We start from the raw sequence: 13,347 nt of genomic DNA, 5'->3' as shown, positions 1-13,347 counted from the left end.
TTCTTTCATTTGCTCTTTCCAGGCAGTTGGAGCAAATACAGCTCGAGCTCACAAAGGCAAATGAAAAGGCAGCTCAGCTTCAGGAAAATGTGGAGCAGACAACCCAGAGAGCTGAGCAGAGTCAGCAGGAAACTCTCAAGATGCATCAAGCAGAACTGAAAACTCTGCAGGATCATTTAACAGACATGGTAAGAACAATTTTAAAAGCACTAAAACTGTGCAGAAAAACGGTCCCACTGCTGCTTGAACTGTGTTTTACTGTCTTGCCTTCCACCAGAAAAAGCAGATTGAGAGCAGCCAACATCAGTACAAAGATCTTCAGGCAAAGCATGAAAAAGAAATTTCTGAGCTGGTGGCTAAACATGATGCAGATATCCAGGGGTTTAAGCAGAACCTGCAGGATGCAGAGGAGGCACTGAAAAGTGCCCAGAGGAAGAACAGCGAGCTGGAGGCACAGGCTGAGGAGCTGCAGAAACAAGCAGAGCAGGCCAGAGTAAGTGGCTTTTGTCACTCTGCAAGTGACTTAAAGTTCAGATTTTCTGTCTCAGTGACTCGTTTTCTCTCTGCTTCAACCTTTCCTAGCCAGATTTTTGTAGTTTTTCTGTTTGGACCTTTCCCAGGGTGTGTGGGTTTGGGTTAGGGAGGAGATGCCCACAGGACAAACTGGTTGTTAGTTCTGCCCTCAGTTCCACAAGAGTTGATGAGTTCAGTTCTTTAATATCAGTTAACATTTCATGTTCATAGATCTGGCTCAGCACAGCCAGCTGGAGCCAGATGTCATCCTCTGGTTTTTTATATGCTTGCATTTTAAGATGCATTGTGAACTTCATTTAGAAGTGCTACACACCTTTTATTTGTAGTATGATCTGCAGCTATTCAGTGTGTGTAGCTTGACTTTAGCAATTTTAATTTTTCCTCCCATTTCTTTGACTTTACTGCTTGCTTTCATGCCTCAGCAATTATTTGCTATAATCTCTGCTGTATGATTTAGCAAATTATTTTGTGTATAAATTGACACACGATATTGACAGCACTGATGTGGTGTTTTGAATTAAAGGGATAAAATTAAAGGGATCATGACAACATATTTATGAGAAAATCATGAGGAGGTGAAACTGAGAATTGGAAGTCAGTTTCTAATAGAACTCCTTGCATTTTAATTCATTTAGAGTCTCATGAAATCATTCTGTGGCTCTTCTTTTTGAGCAGTTCACAGTCAGTCAACTTATTGAGAGTACTTTTAGAAATTACATGAAATTTTGGATGGAGGAACCTTGAAACCATGATAATTTTAATATTATTTAGCCACTAAAAACCTCTTGTGGATGATGTGTGTTCTGTAATGTAGCAGGGGTGTCTGCCAGCAGAGTTCAAACAGACACAGTGTGTCAGTGTATACACTTTTAAAACTTTAATTAAGTTGCTCTATTTGCCCTTAAAGCACATTTCTCATTTGTCTGCTTGACTTGATTTTTGTTTTCCCTTCTCCCCGACTTTATTTCTTTAGTCCTTAAGCTCTGTGTTAGCCTCCTCCAGAAAAGAAATCGAACACATGTCAGACAAGATGAGGGCTTTGAGATCAGAAAAAGAGACTTTGGCACAGGAGGGGAATACTTTAAAATTAGAGAGAGGTCCCTTGTTATCAAAACTTAAAGAATTGGAGTCAAAGATTTCGTTAATGCAACAAGACCAAGAAGAGCTGAAGGCAGAAAATAAAAGAATCCTAAAGCAGAAGGAAGAAGCTGAGGCCAAAAGCCAGCAGGAGAGCACAGAAAAGGCAGCTCTGGCTGCTGAGAAAAGCAAATTACTGTCTGAACTCGGGGCAGTGCAGGCAAAGCTGCTGGAGGCAGCTCAGGAAAATGAGGCTCTGCAGTCCCTGGAGTTAACCTTGTTCCAGAAGCTGGAGGAGCTCCAGGCCAGCAGAGATGCCATGGATGTGGCCTGTCAGAAACACGTCAGAGAATGGGAAGAGCTGGAGAGTTATCAGAAGAGACTTTTGGGAGAGAAAGATGCAGCTCTGAAAGACAAAGATGAAGTTATCCAGAAGCTGGGAAGTTCTTGTGAGGCCCTGGCCAGAGAGCAGAGGGAGCTGCAGCAGCAAGTGTCAGCTCTGGCTGCAGAGAGAGTGTCAGCCCTGGGCGAGCTCCTGGCTCTGCAGGACAGGCACAAAGCCCTGGAGGAGGAGCTGGGCAGGCTCTTGTCAGGCCTGCAGGAGGAGAAGGACGTGCTCCTCAAAGGCACAGAAAAGCTGCAAGGGAGTTTAGAGCAGGCAGTCAGCGAGAACCAAGTGTTAAAAGTGAGAGAGGAGGAGATGCAAAGCCAGCTCAGCAAAGCCAAGAAGGACACCCAGGAGCTGCAGAGTTCCCTTGAGAGCCTCACCCGTGTCCTTGAGGAAATGAAAGCCTCAAGAGACACACTCAGTTTGGAGTGCAATCACTTACATCAGGAGAAAGAGGCTCTTTCCTCATCAGAACAGAGGCTTTTGGCTGAAAGGGAGCAACTTCTCAATGAAAATAAGGCAACTGCTGAGAAGCTTGTGAAGGCCTCAGCATATGCTGAGCTTTGTGAGAGAGTCTGCGCTGAGAAAGTGAACACGCTGACCTTGGAGAAGGAATCTGTCCTTCAGAAGTTGTTGCAGTTTGAGGAGCACAATGAGGCTCTTCTCCAAGAGAGGAAGGAACTGGAGAGAAAATACTTGGAGCTTCTTGGTGAAAATGAATCCTGTGCAAAGGCAGTTTCTGATCTGAAGAGAGAACACGAGCTGGATCTCCTGGCCAGGAATGCTCTGGCTGAAGAGAATGCCACACTCCAAAATTCCATTGAAGCCCTGAAGGGAGAGCTCAGTAAGAAGACTGTAGAAAATCAAGAGTTAATGGCCTGTAAATGTGACCTTTCCAGTCTTCTGCAGAAGGCCCAGGATGCCAAAAGAGCATTGGAAGGTGAGCTGGCAGCTGCAGCACACACCAAGCAGGTCCTGTCCTCTTCCTTGGACACCTGCTCCTTTGCCAGGGAAATGCTGACCAGGGAGAGGGATGAGCTGCAGGAGGAGTGTCAGAAATTAAACAAAGAGGTTGCTCTTGTGAAAGAATCCTTAACCTTGGAAAAGGAAGCTCGAAAACTGGACGAGAAATCATTTCTGTTGGGACGTACAGAACTTCAGAGGAACATCTGCTCCTTGGAGAAGGAGCTGGAAGAGCTGAGAGAGAAAAACAAAGTTCTGGCTGAGAAAACACTTTCCATTGAGGAGAAAGAAAAGTGTGAAATGAAACTGGTGGAGATAATGAGAGAGGAACAAGTGATCTGTGCAGAGAAGGAGCACGTCACTGCCAACATGAGGCGGCTGAAGAGCAACTTTGCCTCCGTGTCCAGAACGGCGGCCGAGCTCCGGGGCGTGCACAGCGGCATCGCCAGGAAGATGGACGTGCTGGAGCAGCAGATGGAGCTGATGGAGAAGGAGGGCACTGAGTACCTTCAGGACCTGGAGATCCTGAGGAAGGAGCAGAAAAATCTGCTCCTCAGTCAGGAGGGACTAGTGAAGGAGAAGGGGATATTATTCCAGGATTATTACAGACTCCATGAGGAGGTTAAGCTTTTAGAACAGACTAACAGTGACCTCTCAGGCAAATTGTTGGAGTCTCAGGGCCAAAATCAGATGCTGCAGGAGCAAATGAAAAATCTGATTTTGAAAGTAAAAGAAATTGAGACTCTCCAGGCCCAAGCAGTAGTACAGAAACCAGAGGTATTGAAATTCATAGTTAAAAGTCAAGTCTGGGGCTGGTTCTACTAATCCTGAGCACTAACCCTGGTGTCCTGTCTGCACCTCCTGCACACTCAGCCCTTCATAACACACTGCACTGTGGGCTCTCAGTGTGGGACCTGGGGGGTGTTTGCAACTGTGAGTCTAAAAGACACTTTTTTTTTCTTTTTTTTTTTTAATATTTTTAACTACAAAAGCCTCTATTGTTGCTGAATGTTGCAAGAAAACAACATAAACTGTGAATAAAAGGAAGTTGTGTTCCCTGAATCTGTGAGATGTGGAGCAGCTCCTTCTGCTGAAGGACTCTGCTACATAAAATTTAAAGTGTGATAGATAATGTTTTCAAGTGGATCTTTGTGTAATTTTATGTGCAATTACAGCAAACTACCAACCTGAGTTACTCCAAAAATATGAAAGAATGTTCTGCTTCTGTAAATTGGATAAAAGCAGTGTGAGAGGAAGGGAAAATATTGACGATTCTGGAGTTCTTTTTATTCACAGAAGTGTTTTGTATTCACCACCAACAAATTCTTTATAAAACACTTTGATTTTCAGTTTGTGTGGCTTGAAGCCCAGAAAATCACATGGAATGCAAATTGGGATCAGGAGATCCTATAGATTACAGCTGCCTAAGTATTTCGATATCACTGTGAAATATTTCCTTTTTGAGGCCATAATGAACAACGCTGAAATAATGCAATAATTGGCTTTATCTCTAATTCCATTATTTTCCAAATATTTGAGGTTTTGCAATTCCTTATTTCTGAAAATACACCAGGCTGTTGGAAGTGAATATCTGTTGAATTATTACTGCCTAAAGAGGTGAGAGATCTGAGAGCAATCACAGTGGTGATAATGAGAAATCCAGGAATTCAAATTCCTCAGATGTGACATGAGCATGGGGTTATAATCTGTTCCTGCATGGAATTGAATCTGCAGTTCATTTCATACTTTGTGCAGCTCCAAAATTCAAATAAATTCCCAGTTCAAGTCCTTACTTACCTGGGAAGCAGCTGACAAACACGGAGCTGTGCATAAAGTATTGATCTTTTGCTGTCAGAGTTCCTGCTGGGAATAACTGGTTTTCCCCCACCTCCCTTTATATCCAGGTGGCCAAGCTGGCAGAAGATGTTTCCCAGGCAGTGGAGCAGGTGACCAAGGAGAAGGATGCCATTCACAAAGAGAAGATTGAAACTTTGGCCTCTTTGGAGAACTCGAGACAGACAAACCAGAAGCTGCAGAATGAAGTAATCACATTAAATGTTTATCTGTGAAAAGTTTTGCCTGCTTTGTGAGAGCAACTGTTGAACTGTAGAGAATTGAAATAGGCAGGAGAGGATTCTGCCATTTTCCCACTGTGAGAAATTCCTGGATGAGCACAGAGTGATGGAGAATGCACATGGTTTTTTGGTCATGGTTATTTTGTATTTTGTGGTGTCAGTGCAAGGTGCAGCAGTTCCCATTGGGATCTGTGTCCTGTCCATGATTTCCCACCACTCTGTGCTGCTCCAGGGCCCGAGGAAGGGGAGGATGCCCTGAGCCCTGGGGGGAGCAGCCGGGATCTGCCAGTGACGTTCATGTGGGAGGGGTTCCCTTCCTGGATTAAAAAAATCCACAGGGTCCCACAGTGCCATGGGAATGGCTGCAGATTATCTGTTATGTAATAAATACATTCTGTGGTGCATGCAAACAAATCAGCTCCCTGAGCTGCTGGTGTTTCTGTGGGGGACACGAGCTCGGGAAATCCGTGCCCAGCACTTTGTCCCGTGCAGCAACATCTCTGCAAGGAATTCCTCTCCTGGGGTGCAGGCACAGCACTCAGCCCTCCTGACTCTCACAAAATAAGGTATGGAAAAGCAGAATTCAGGAGGTAGCTTAGAGGCATAAAGATCAAGGGGACAGCTGGTTTTAGCAGCAAGCTCTGCATTTAAAAAACAATGCTCTGAGTGCTGCAGCAGTTGGTGGAGGTGCTTTGGGCTTTACCTTGGGGTGTTGGCCCCACATTCCTGGAAACTGCTCTCAGGTGGGCTTGGGATTCCTTGTGCTGCTCTCTTTGAGTGCAGAGCTCTTGTGGCATCAGTAGTTGGACAAACACATCAGTCCAGACAGGCTGGGTTAATTCAGGGGCTAAAGATATATATATATATATATATAGATATAGATAGATATAGATAGATATATATAGATATATATAGATATATATAGATATAGATATAATATAATATATAGTTAATTAGATAAAGATATAATAATAGAGTATAATATATTAGGTGTAAAGATATAGATAGATAGATAGATATAGATATATTAGATATATTAGATATATTAGATATAGATATGGATATAGATATAGATATAGATATAGATATAGATATAGATATAGATATAGATATAGATATAGATATAGATGAATGGTTTCATTGATGTAATGAGGGATTTTTTTCCTCTTTAAGTTGGACATGCTTAAACAAAACAACCTGAAAAACGAAGAGGAACTTAATAAGTCAAAGGAGCTTCTAAATCTGGAGAACAAGAAAGTGGAAGAACTTAAAAAGGAATTGTAAGTATTTCATTGTTAAATCGGTTCATTTTTGTGGGTACATTTGCCTTTTTTTTTTTTTTAATTGTCTTTCAGCAGCTTTCTGATATCCTGACTTATAAAGCAGATATTGGGTCAAAATTGTTTGCCAAATGTTTGGCATGTGCAAAACTTAACATGAGAATGTTGCTTCTAAATTACTGAAGGGAATGAAAGAAATCCTTGGAGAATAGTTTGAAACAATTTGTTTGTTAGAGGGTTCTGCCACCCAAGGGCACGAGATAATATTAAAATCTTTATTAGAAGAGAATTCTGATTTAATTACAAGTGCACTTGGAGTTTTAGGTGGCTTTGCTTATAGAAACTTGACTCTGCTTTTGTTTTTCATTCATGGCTTTGTGAAGTTTATTTCTGTGTATTTATTTCCTAAATGGTGTAAACCAAATCCTATATATGGGATATAAAACTTGAGTTAATTGTTCTTTATTTGAGCTGCTTCATTGAAAACCAACATTTGACATAGCACAGGCTCACAGTGTGTAACACTGGCCACAAACAAATGAACTGAAAGCATTTGAAATCATGAAATTTGCCCTGTGGAATCCCATTGCAGCAAAGCTGCCTCTGTGCCACAGGGAATAAAGATCCCAACTCTCGGGGCCCTGCAGGGGCTGCACATCCCCAGCTCTCCCAGGGGTTGTTCATTAAATCACAAACCACTTCCCACCTGTGCTCCCAGGGGAATTTCCTGGCTCATGGAGCAAGAACTGAAATTTCACTGACAGCTTAAGAGCAGCTCTGACTAATTATTATTATTATTATTATTATTGTAGTTCCATTTGTCATTTTGTGACGTCTGTGGTGACACCAGGGCACAGGGGCCAGCAGCTCCCAGAGTTCAGTGTCTGGCTGTGGCTTTGGAAAACCTGGAGCCTTGCACAGAGCCCTTTGAGAAAGGCAGGATTTCTTTCCAGGAATTGTGGAAAGGCAGCAGATATTGGGCTGTAATTTGCCAGGCAGGAATTCTGTATAGGAGATGCTGCCTTGAGAATCTCCAGCACCTCCAGGTGCTCTCAGGACCTGATCACTCTGAGGGGGTGAATTCTGTTCTTTCTTAGATTGAAGTGGCCTCTGACCATCAGAGCTGAGACCCTGGGGACAAAGGGAAGCTTGTGTAGTTTTGAATTGATCTTTAGTTGTTTTGTGTGCTGCCCTGTTTTAATGACAGTAAGAATTAGCCTGGTGCCAGGGATTCCTGAGCAGCAGAGAGCTCCAGTCCAGGGGGATCAGGGTGGGAATTTGCCCAGGTGAGACCAAGTAGAAGGAATGGTTGAAAAATCAGAGTCCCATGAGATGCTGAACTAAAATCAGACTTTTGTCTAAATGTGCCAACAGATCCTTGTATTTTGAAGTGCGTGAATAAGTTGGTGACGTAAGGGTTCTTCTCCTTCCCACAGTTATAAAAGTATTTTTAATATTCCAGTCAAGTCTGTAGTATTGGCACACAGGAGTACTGCATCTCCTTTTTTAAAAAACAAAAGAGTAATAAAAACTACTATTCAGTGAAATTAAGGGTATCTTTTGTGGTTTTTGAAAGATGTCAGATCTTAAAGATTTTCTGTTAGTCACTCACGTTTCAGCCAGCATGCTAAATGTTTTTAAAAATTTGTTACAAATAAATGTATTTAAGGGAACTATACTCATTAGTAGCAACACAGGCTGATGAAAGCTGCAAAGCCTTTTTTCCTTCAGTTTTGATTTTGTCTCATTTGCAGTTTTGTGTCTGTTAAAATAATGGAATAGATGAGGTTTTGCTTCCTGTGATCCTGCACTATTGGATGTCAAACCTGATGGGGAGTAGTTAAATAAGTGGAGCTCAAAGCTCTTTTTTTCTGTTGCCTTTTTTTTGCAAGTTTTCTTTGTTTTTTTATGCTTTTAAGCCATTCTGTTTTACCTCTGGCTGCAAAGTTCTGGCTGCAGACACGGCCAGCCCTGTGCCCTGCACAGATCCCAAAGCCCAGCCCGTGGGAATCGCGGGTACCTGCAGCCCTGGCAGGCCCGTGCTGTCCCCGTGCTGTCCCCGGGGCTGTCACCGCTGTCACCGCTGCTCCCCAGCCCCGTGACCCCGCTGGATCTTGTGGGTTTTGTGGATTTGGTGTTTTCCCCAATGCGAAGCCGCCTCTCCCCCGGTTTCTGCCGTTGCCACGGTGACGATGCTCTCTGTGTGCTCGCAGCGAGGCGCTCAAGCTGGCAGCGGCTCACAAGTCCCAGCAGCTCGAGGCTCTGCAGGAGGAGAACGTGAAACTGGCCGAGGAGCTGGGCAGGAGCAGGGACGAGGTCTCGAGCCACCACCACAAGGTAGAGCCGGCGGGAGAGGAGCAGAGCGGGGCTGGGAGCGCTCAGGGATGGATGTGATGGATGTGGAAGCGCCTGCACGGGGAGGGAGGGAGTGCAGGCTGGCAGGAGGTTACATAAGCCGGGAGGGTGCTTGGGAAGGCTCGGGAATGAGCAGAAATGAAACGTGCTTTAGCCAAGTGTATTAACAGAGAGCTGCTATTTCTGTCGGGAGTGATTTTGTTACACAACTGTGGAAATGTCCATCCACCACTAAGGAAATGAAGCTTTTTCATTCTTATTCCTGCTCTCCTCACTGAAAACAAAGAGGATTTAGGATGCATTTCAGAATACTGTGTAAAACTGTTTGGTTGGGCTTGTGTCTGCTCAAACTTCACCCTGTGCTGCAGCCAGGCAGTGTGACCCAGGGAACAGAACCCCTGCAAGGTGTTTCACTGCTGGTATTAATTATTTTTACTTTTTACTATTATATCTGAACATGTTGTTGGAATCCTAAAATATGGGCAAGTTACTCAGCTTTGTGTCACTGGTACTTGCCAGAAGATGAAACAGATTTACAGCCCCTAATGTGGTGGGTTTAGTTTGTGTGAAGCAGTTGCAGTGACAGGCAGGCTGTGAAGGAATCTGTGGAAGATTGTATCCAAAAGATCCAAAAGCAGGGATGCAGAGACTGAGGTTTGTGTCCTGCCTTTCTGGAGAGCTCCTGTGCAGGGAGGGGATCCTGTTCCCCTGACAGGGCACAGACTCTTCCACCCTGCAACAGGCTCAGTATTTTTAAAGCCAAGAGCTGATTTTTCACCAAGGATCCTGTTTGGAAGTCCTGAGATGGGTGACTCCAGCCCTGGCTAGTTTGTAAATCCCTTTAGCTGCTGGCAGGAGTGATGCTGAGGCTCCTTGGTCCTCAGGAGCCTTGGGAGGTGAGGAGCAGAGTCCCAGACGTGTGGGCTCAGCACTGACTCATTCCCCATCTGAGGAGCAGAGTGAGGAGGGCACATCCCCAACAGCCAGTGGGAGCTGCTCCCCACTCCCACAGGGTTTCCTAAATTATTTCAGAGTCCTTGAGGCAACCTGTTATTTTCAGAGAGAGTTGTAACTCCAGGATTGGGCAGCATTGGTCAAATCTTCTGCTTTTTGTCACCCGGCGTGGCCCCGAGGGAGGGGCCCTGAGCCAGGGGCTGGCTGTTCCCTGCCTCCCTCTGTGCCTCCCTGGTTTGCAGCTGCCCTCGGGGAGGATTCCTGCTGTGAGCACCCTGCTGGCTGTGGGGCTGTGGGCAGGGATCCCTCTCACTGCCAGGACAGGCAGCTGCAGCGTGGGGAGCACAGGGATGGATCCAGCACCTCACAAACTGGAGCTGTGTCAGCCCAGCCTGTCCTGCCCCTGAGGAGATGCTCCAGGAGCAAGGACCTGCTGGAGCTTGGCTGCACAGCCTGTTTGCCTTCTTCAGCCCTTTGTGTTGCACTGTGTCCCCTGCTGGAATGTGGGCTCTGCCTGTTGCAGTGCCCAAATGTTTTATTTGGGCTCTGGGATCTGGTGAACAGCTCGGCCTCCCAAAATCCTGGGAGAGGCCTTTGGTCCCCAGCACCTCCCCTCTGCTGTCACACCATGCTCAGTGGCCACGGGCTTTGGGCTCCCTGGGTTCAGGAAAATGTCACCCCAAAGATTCCTCCAGGAGATTTGTGGTGTCCATGGGGGCACTGAAGGGTTTCCCAGAGCCCAGGAGCTCCCAGAAATGTGGGCAGTGGGAGGAGAGCAGAGCTCAGGCTGCAGAGGCTCCGTGCAGGTACCTGGGAATGCATCAGGAAGGGCAAACACAGGATTGGGAATTTGGAGCTGTTGCTGTGGTAACCACATAAATTCTAACAAGTGTGTTGTCAACTGGGTTAGACAATCTGTGGCTGCTTGTGACACACTTTGCAAATTTAATGAATTCTGTGTCATGAATGATTTATCTGGACATCTAAAGGTTAAAGTGTCTCATGCCAAAGATGCTGCTGGAGCTTTTCTGTATTGATCCATTAATAATTAGCTGATTGTAATTAGTTAAAGAGTCACATTCAGATACATACTGAGCTCGGGGAACTTTCCTAGCCTCAGATTATTTGTTGTGGCATTTTGGGACCTCAGACCTGCTCAGGCATTTGGAGTTCATTGGAGAAGGTGTAGAAATACCCAGCAGCTCACCTGGCCCATCTTTTATTAACAGTGTGAAGGTCTGCTTTTTTTTCTGCAGGAAAAACTTGGCCATACCCCAGTAGTGCCTGGATGCTCTGCTCTCCCACAGTGGGCACTTGGCTTGGGAGACACATCTTGATTGGCTTTAAGAATTATTTATAGAAAACTCTCTACACCCTTCTAGTATCTATCTTTTGTATCAATAAAGTTGTGTGATTAATCCTGGTTGATCCCAGACCTGGAGGGTATAGCAGCCCTGCAGCACAGGGAAGGAGAAGGTAACCTGTCAGGAAATGTGGAGGAGATGGCTGCTCTCACTGAGCTGCATTTAGCTGAGAGCTGGGGGCTGGCAGACACCCTGCCTGCTCAAGGAAACTTGGTTAACACCTTCTGTGCTGAACCTCAGGATCTGCAAAGTGCTGAAAGAATTCCCTGTGGCAGGGCCAGGAGCTGTTGTCAGGGCCCTGAGGTTGCCGTTATAAATGGATGTGCTGCTGACCTCGAGGGTGAACCCTGCAAGTTGTGAAATCCCACTGGAGCCTGTGCTCAGGGAGTGCTGGTACACACAGTTCTCATTGCTGGCCTTTGAATAAGAATGAAGGAGGAGATGGTGAAAAGTAATTAATTTGCCTGAAAAAGACTTTATTTTCTAAACTATTCCAGAAGATCACTTGCCCCAGTGTTTCTGTGTTGGGCCTTTGCAGTTCTGTTGCTTTGCATTTCCTAGCCCAGTTTGGCCCCAAGAACCAACAACAATAATTTCAGGGGAAGGCTTTGCAGGTTTTAAGAGTGGCCTCACTGAGTTGCAGGTTCAGGATGTGAACAAACACCAGACACCAGCTTTGGGATCAATAATTCATCTGTGAGTGACGGGGCAGGAACAAACCCGGGGCGGTGGCTCAGCGATCCAGCCCAGCAAACCCAGCCCGTCCCCAGAGCGGGGCTGGGAGCTCTGGCCGGGCACACAGGGGGTTCCTGGGGGTCTGGAAATGTCCTTTAGCACTGGGGTCACCTCTGCTGCGTGCACAGGACATGGAAATGCTCACCAAGCACCCCCGGCCCTCACTAGCTGAGGTTTGGTCACTGAGCAGTTTGTGTTTGGGTGCAGGTGCTGTGCCAGCAGAGAATCTGCTGCTCTGAGGATCTGGGGGCTCTGCAGCCTCCCCCACTTTATTTTATGATAATGATGCTATGATGTATCACACTGAGGAAACAATCTGGGGTGCATTAACTGGAGTCTGTCTGTGCTTGTGTTGTAGCTGGAAGAGGAGAGATCAGTACTCAATAACCAGTTACTAGAGATGAAAAAGAGGTAAGTTGTTCCTGCTGATGTGTGTTTAACCCCACAATCTACAGAAATGGAACACAAAACACTGCCAAGAGCTGTTCTTTTCTGTTGTGTCATGGTTAAAAGTGCTGAGTTGTTGCACTCTTTGGATTAGAGATGGAAGAATCCACGTTTGCTTTAGTTCCACACCTCCCACATTGTGGTAATTCTTACTTGCAGTGACCAGTTGAATGTTTGGTTTTAGTGTGCTCTGGAATGTTGGATTGTCCCTCAGTCTGATAAAATGTGTGTGCACAGATCTGACCCAGTGAGCTCCTGACAAGTAAAGGACAATACAGTGATGCTGAGGGGTTATCAGAGGAAAAGGGAAAAGGAAAGAAAAGCTCCTGAGCACTTGCTGCTTTCATGGTTTCAGGCTGTTGGGTTCCCTGTGGGTTATTGCAGTTCATTCAGCACTGCTGCTGAATGCCAGGAGAATTGTGCTGGGAGTCTGGGGCATCCCTTTGTAAGCTGCTGCTCAGGGAAAGGCCCCAAGTGACAAATGTGAGTGTCTGCAGTGTGTGCCTGGGGAGCTGAGTGGCCCCTGGGCCTGCAGGGGCTTGCCAGAAGCAGTTACATAAATCCCTAGAGAACAGCACAGCTCCCCACGACCCCTCAGCTGCTCCAGGAAAAGCAAACCAACCCTGCTGAACTTCCTGCATTCATAATGGCCACAACAAAGAACACTGAGTGGCTTTTGGGTGTTTATGGGCACTCAGTATTGTCAGTGTTCCCTGCTCATTCCCTGACACTCTGGGGGTGTTCCCAGGTCAGTGACTCCCCAGGGAGTGTCAGAGCTGGGTCAGCTGAGCCTCCAGCCTTAAGCAGCCCCACGAGCTGCATCACCAGCCTGTTACTGAATGTCTTTGAAAAAGTGTTTTCAGCAGTGACTGCTGGAGGTCACTTGAGGAGAGGAAGGAGGGAGTGGGCACCAATCATTCAATACTTCCAGCAGTTCTGTTTCACAGAGAACATTTTCAATGACAAACTCTCTGTAAGTTCAGCAGAGGAAGGTGTGGCTCTGATCTTCCTCCTCCTCCTGTTTGGCTCTGGGTGAGCTGCCTGAAATAATTCAGACAGTGCTTAAGTCAGTGAAGTGAATTTTACCTTGACTTTACCTTCAGTTGGTTACACTGAGGTGCCCAGTTTGTGACTGGCTCAATGACATTGCCCAGCAGTGTTGAATAAACTGCAAT

The 13,347-nt window shown here is 45.9% G+C and overlaps 1 protein-coding gene across 1 annotated transcript in view; it reads left to right on the top strand.

Moving 5' to 3' along the window:
• The window catches only part of CLIP1 (CAP-Gly domain containing linker protein 1), a 60,125-nt gene that overhangs the window by 40,362 nt on the left and 6,416 nt on the right, over positions 1-13,347 (top strand). Inside the window, exons 16-22 of the mRNA XM_064726701.1 lie at positions 23-188; positions 278-493; positions 1,508-3,739; positions 4,867-5,004; positions 6,211-6,317; positions 8,531-8,654; positions 12,084-12,136. Coding sequence (XP_064582771.1) covers positions 23-188; positions 278-493; positions 1,508-3,739; positions 4,867-5,004; positions 6,211-6,317; positions 8,531-8,654; positions 12,084-12,136 — 3,036 coding nt within the window. The remainder of the gene's footprint in view (positions 1-22; positions 189-277; positions 494-1,507; positions 3,740-4,866; positions 5,005-6,210; positions 6,318-8,530; positions 8,655-12,083; positions 12,137-13,347) is intronic.

This window comes from Zonotrichia leucophrys, chromosome 15 (assembly GCF_028769735.1).
Source record: "Zonotrichia leucophrys gambelii isolate GWCS_2022_RI chromosome 15, RI_Zleu_2.0, whole genome shotgun sequence".
Taxonomy (NCBI): domain Eukaryota; kingdom Metazoa; phylum Chordata; class Aves; order Passeriformes; family Passerellidae; genus Zonotrichia; species Zonotrichia leucophrys.
The sequence above is the reverse complement of the archived record's forward strand: the minus strand, read 5'-3'. Positions and strand labels throughout refer to the sequence as shown.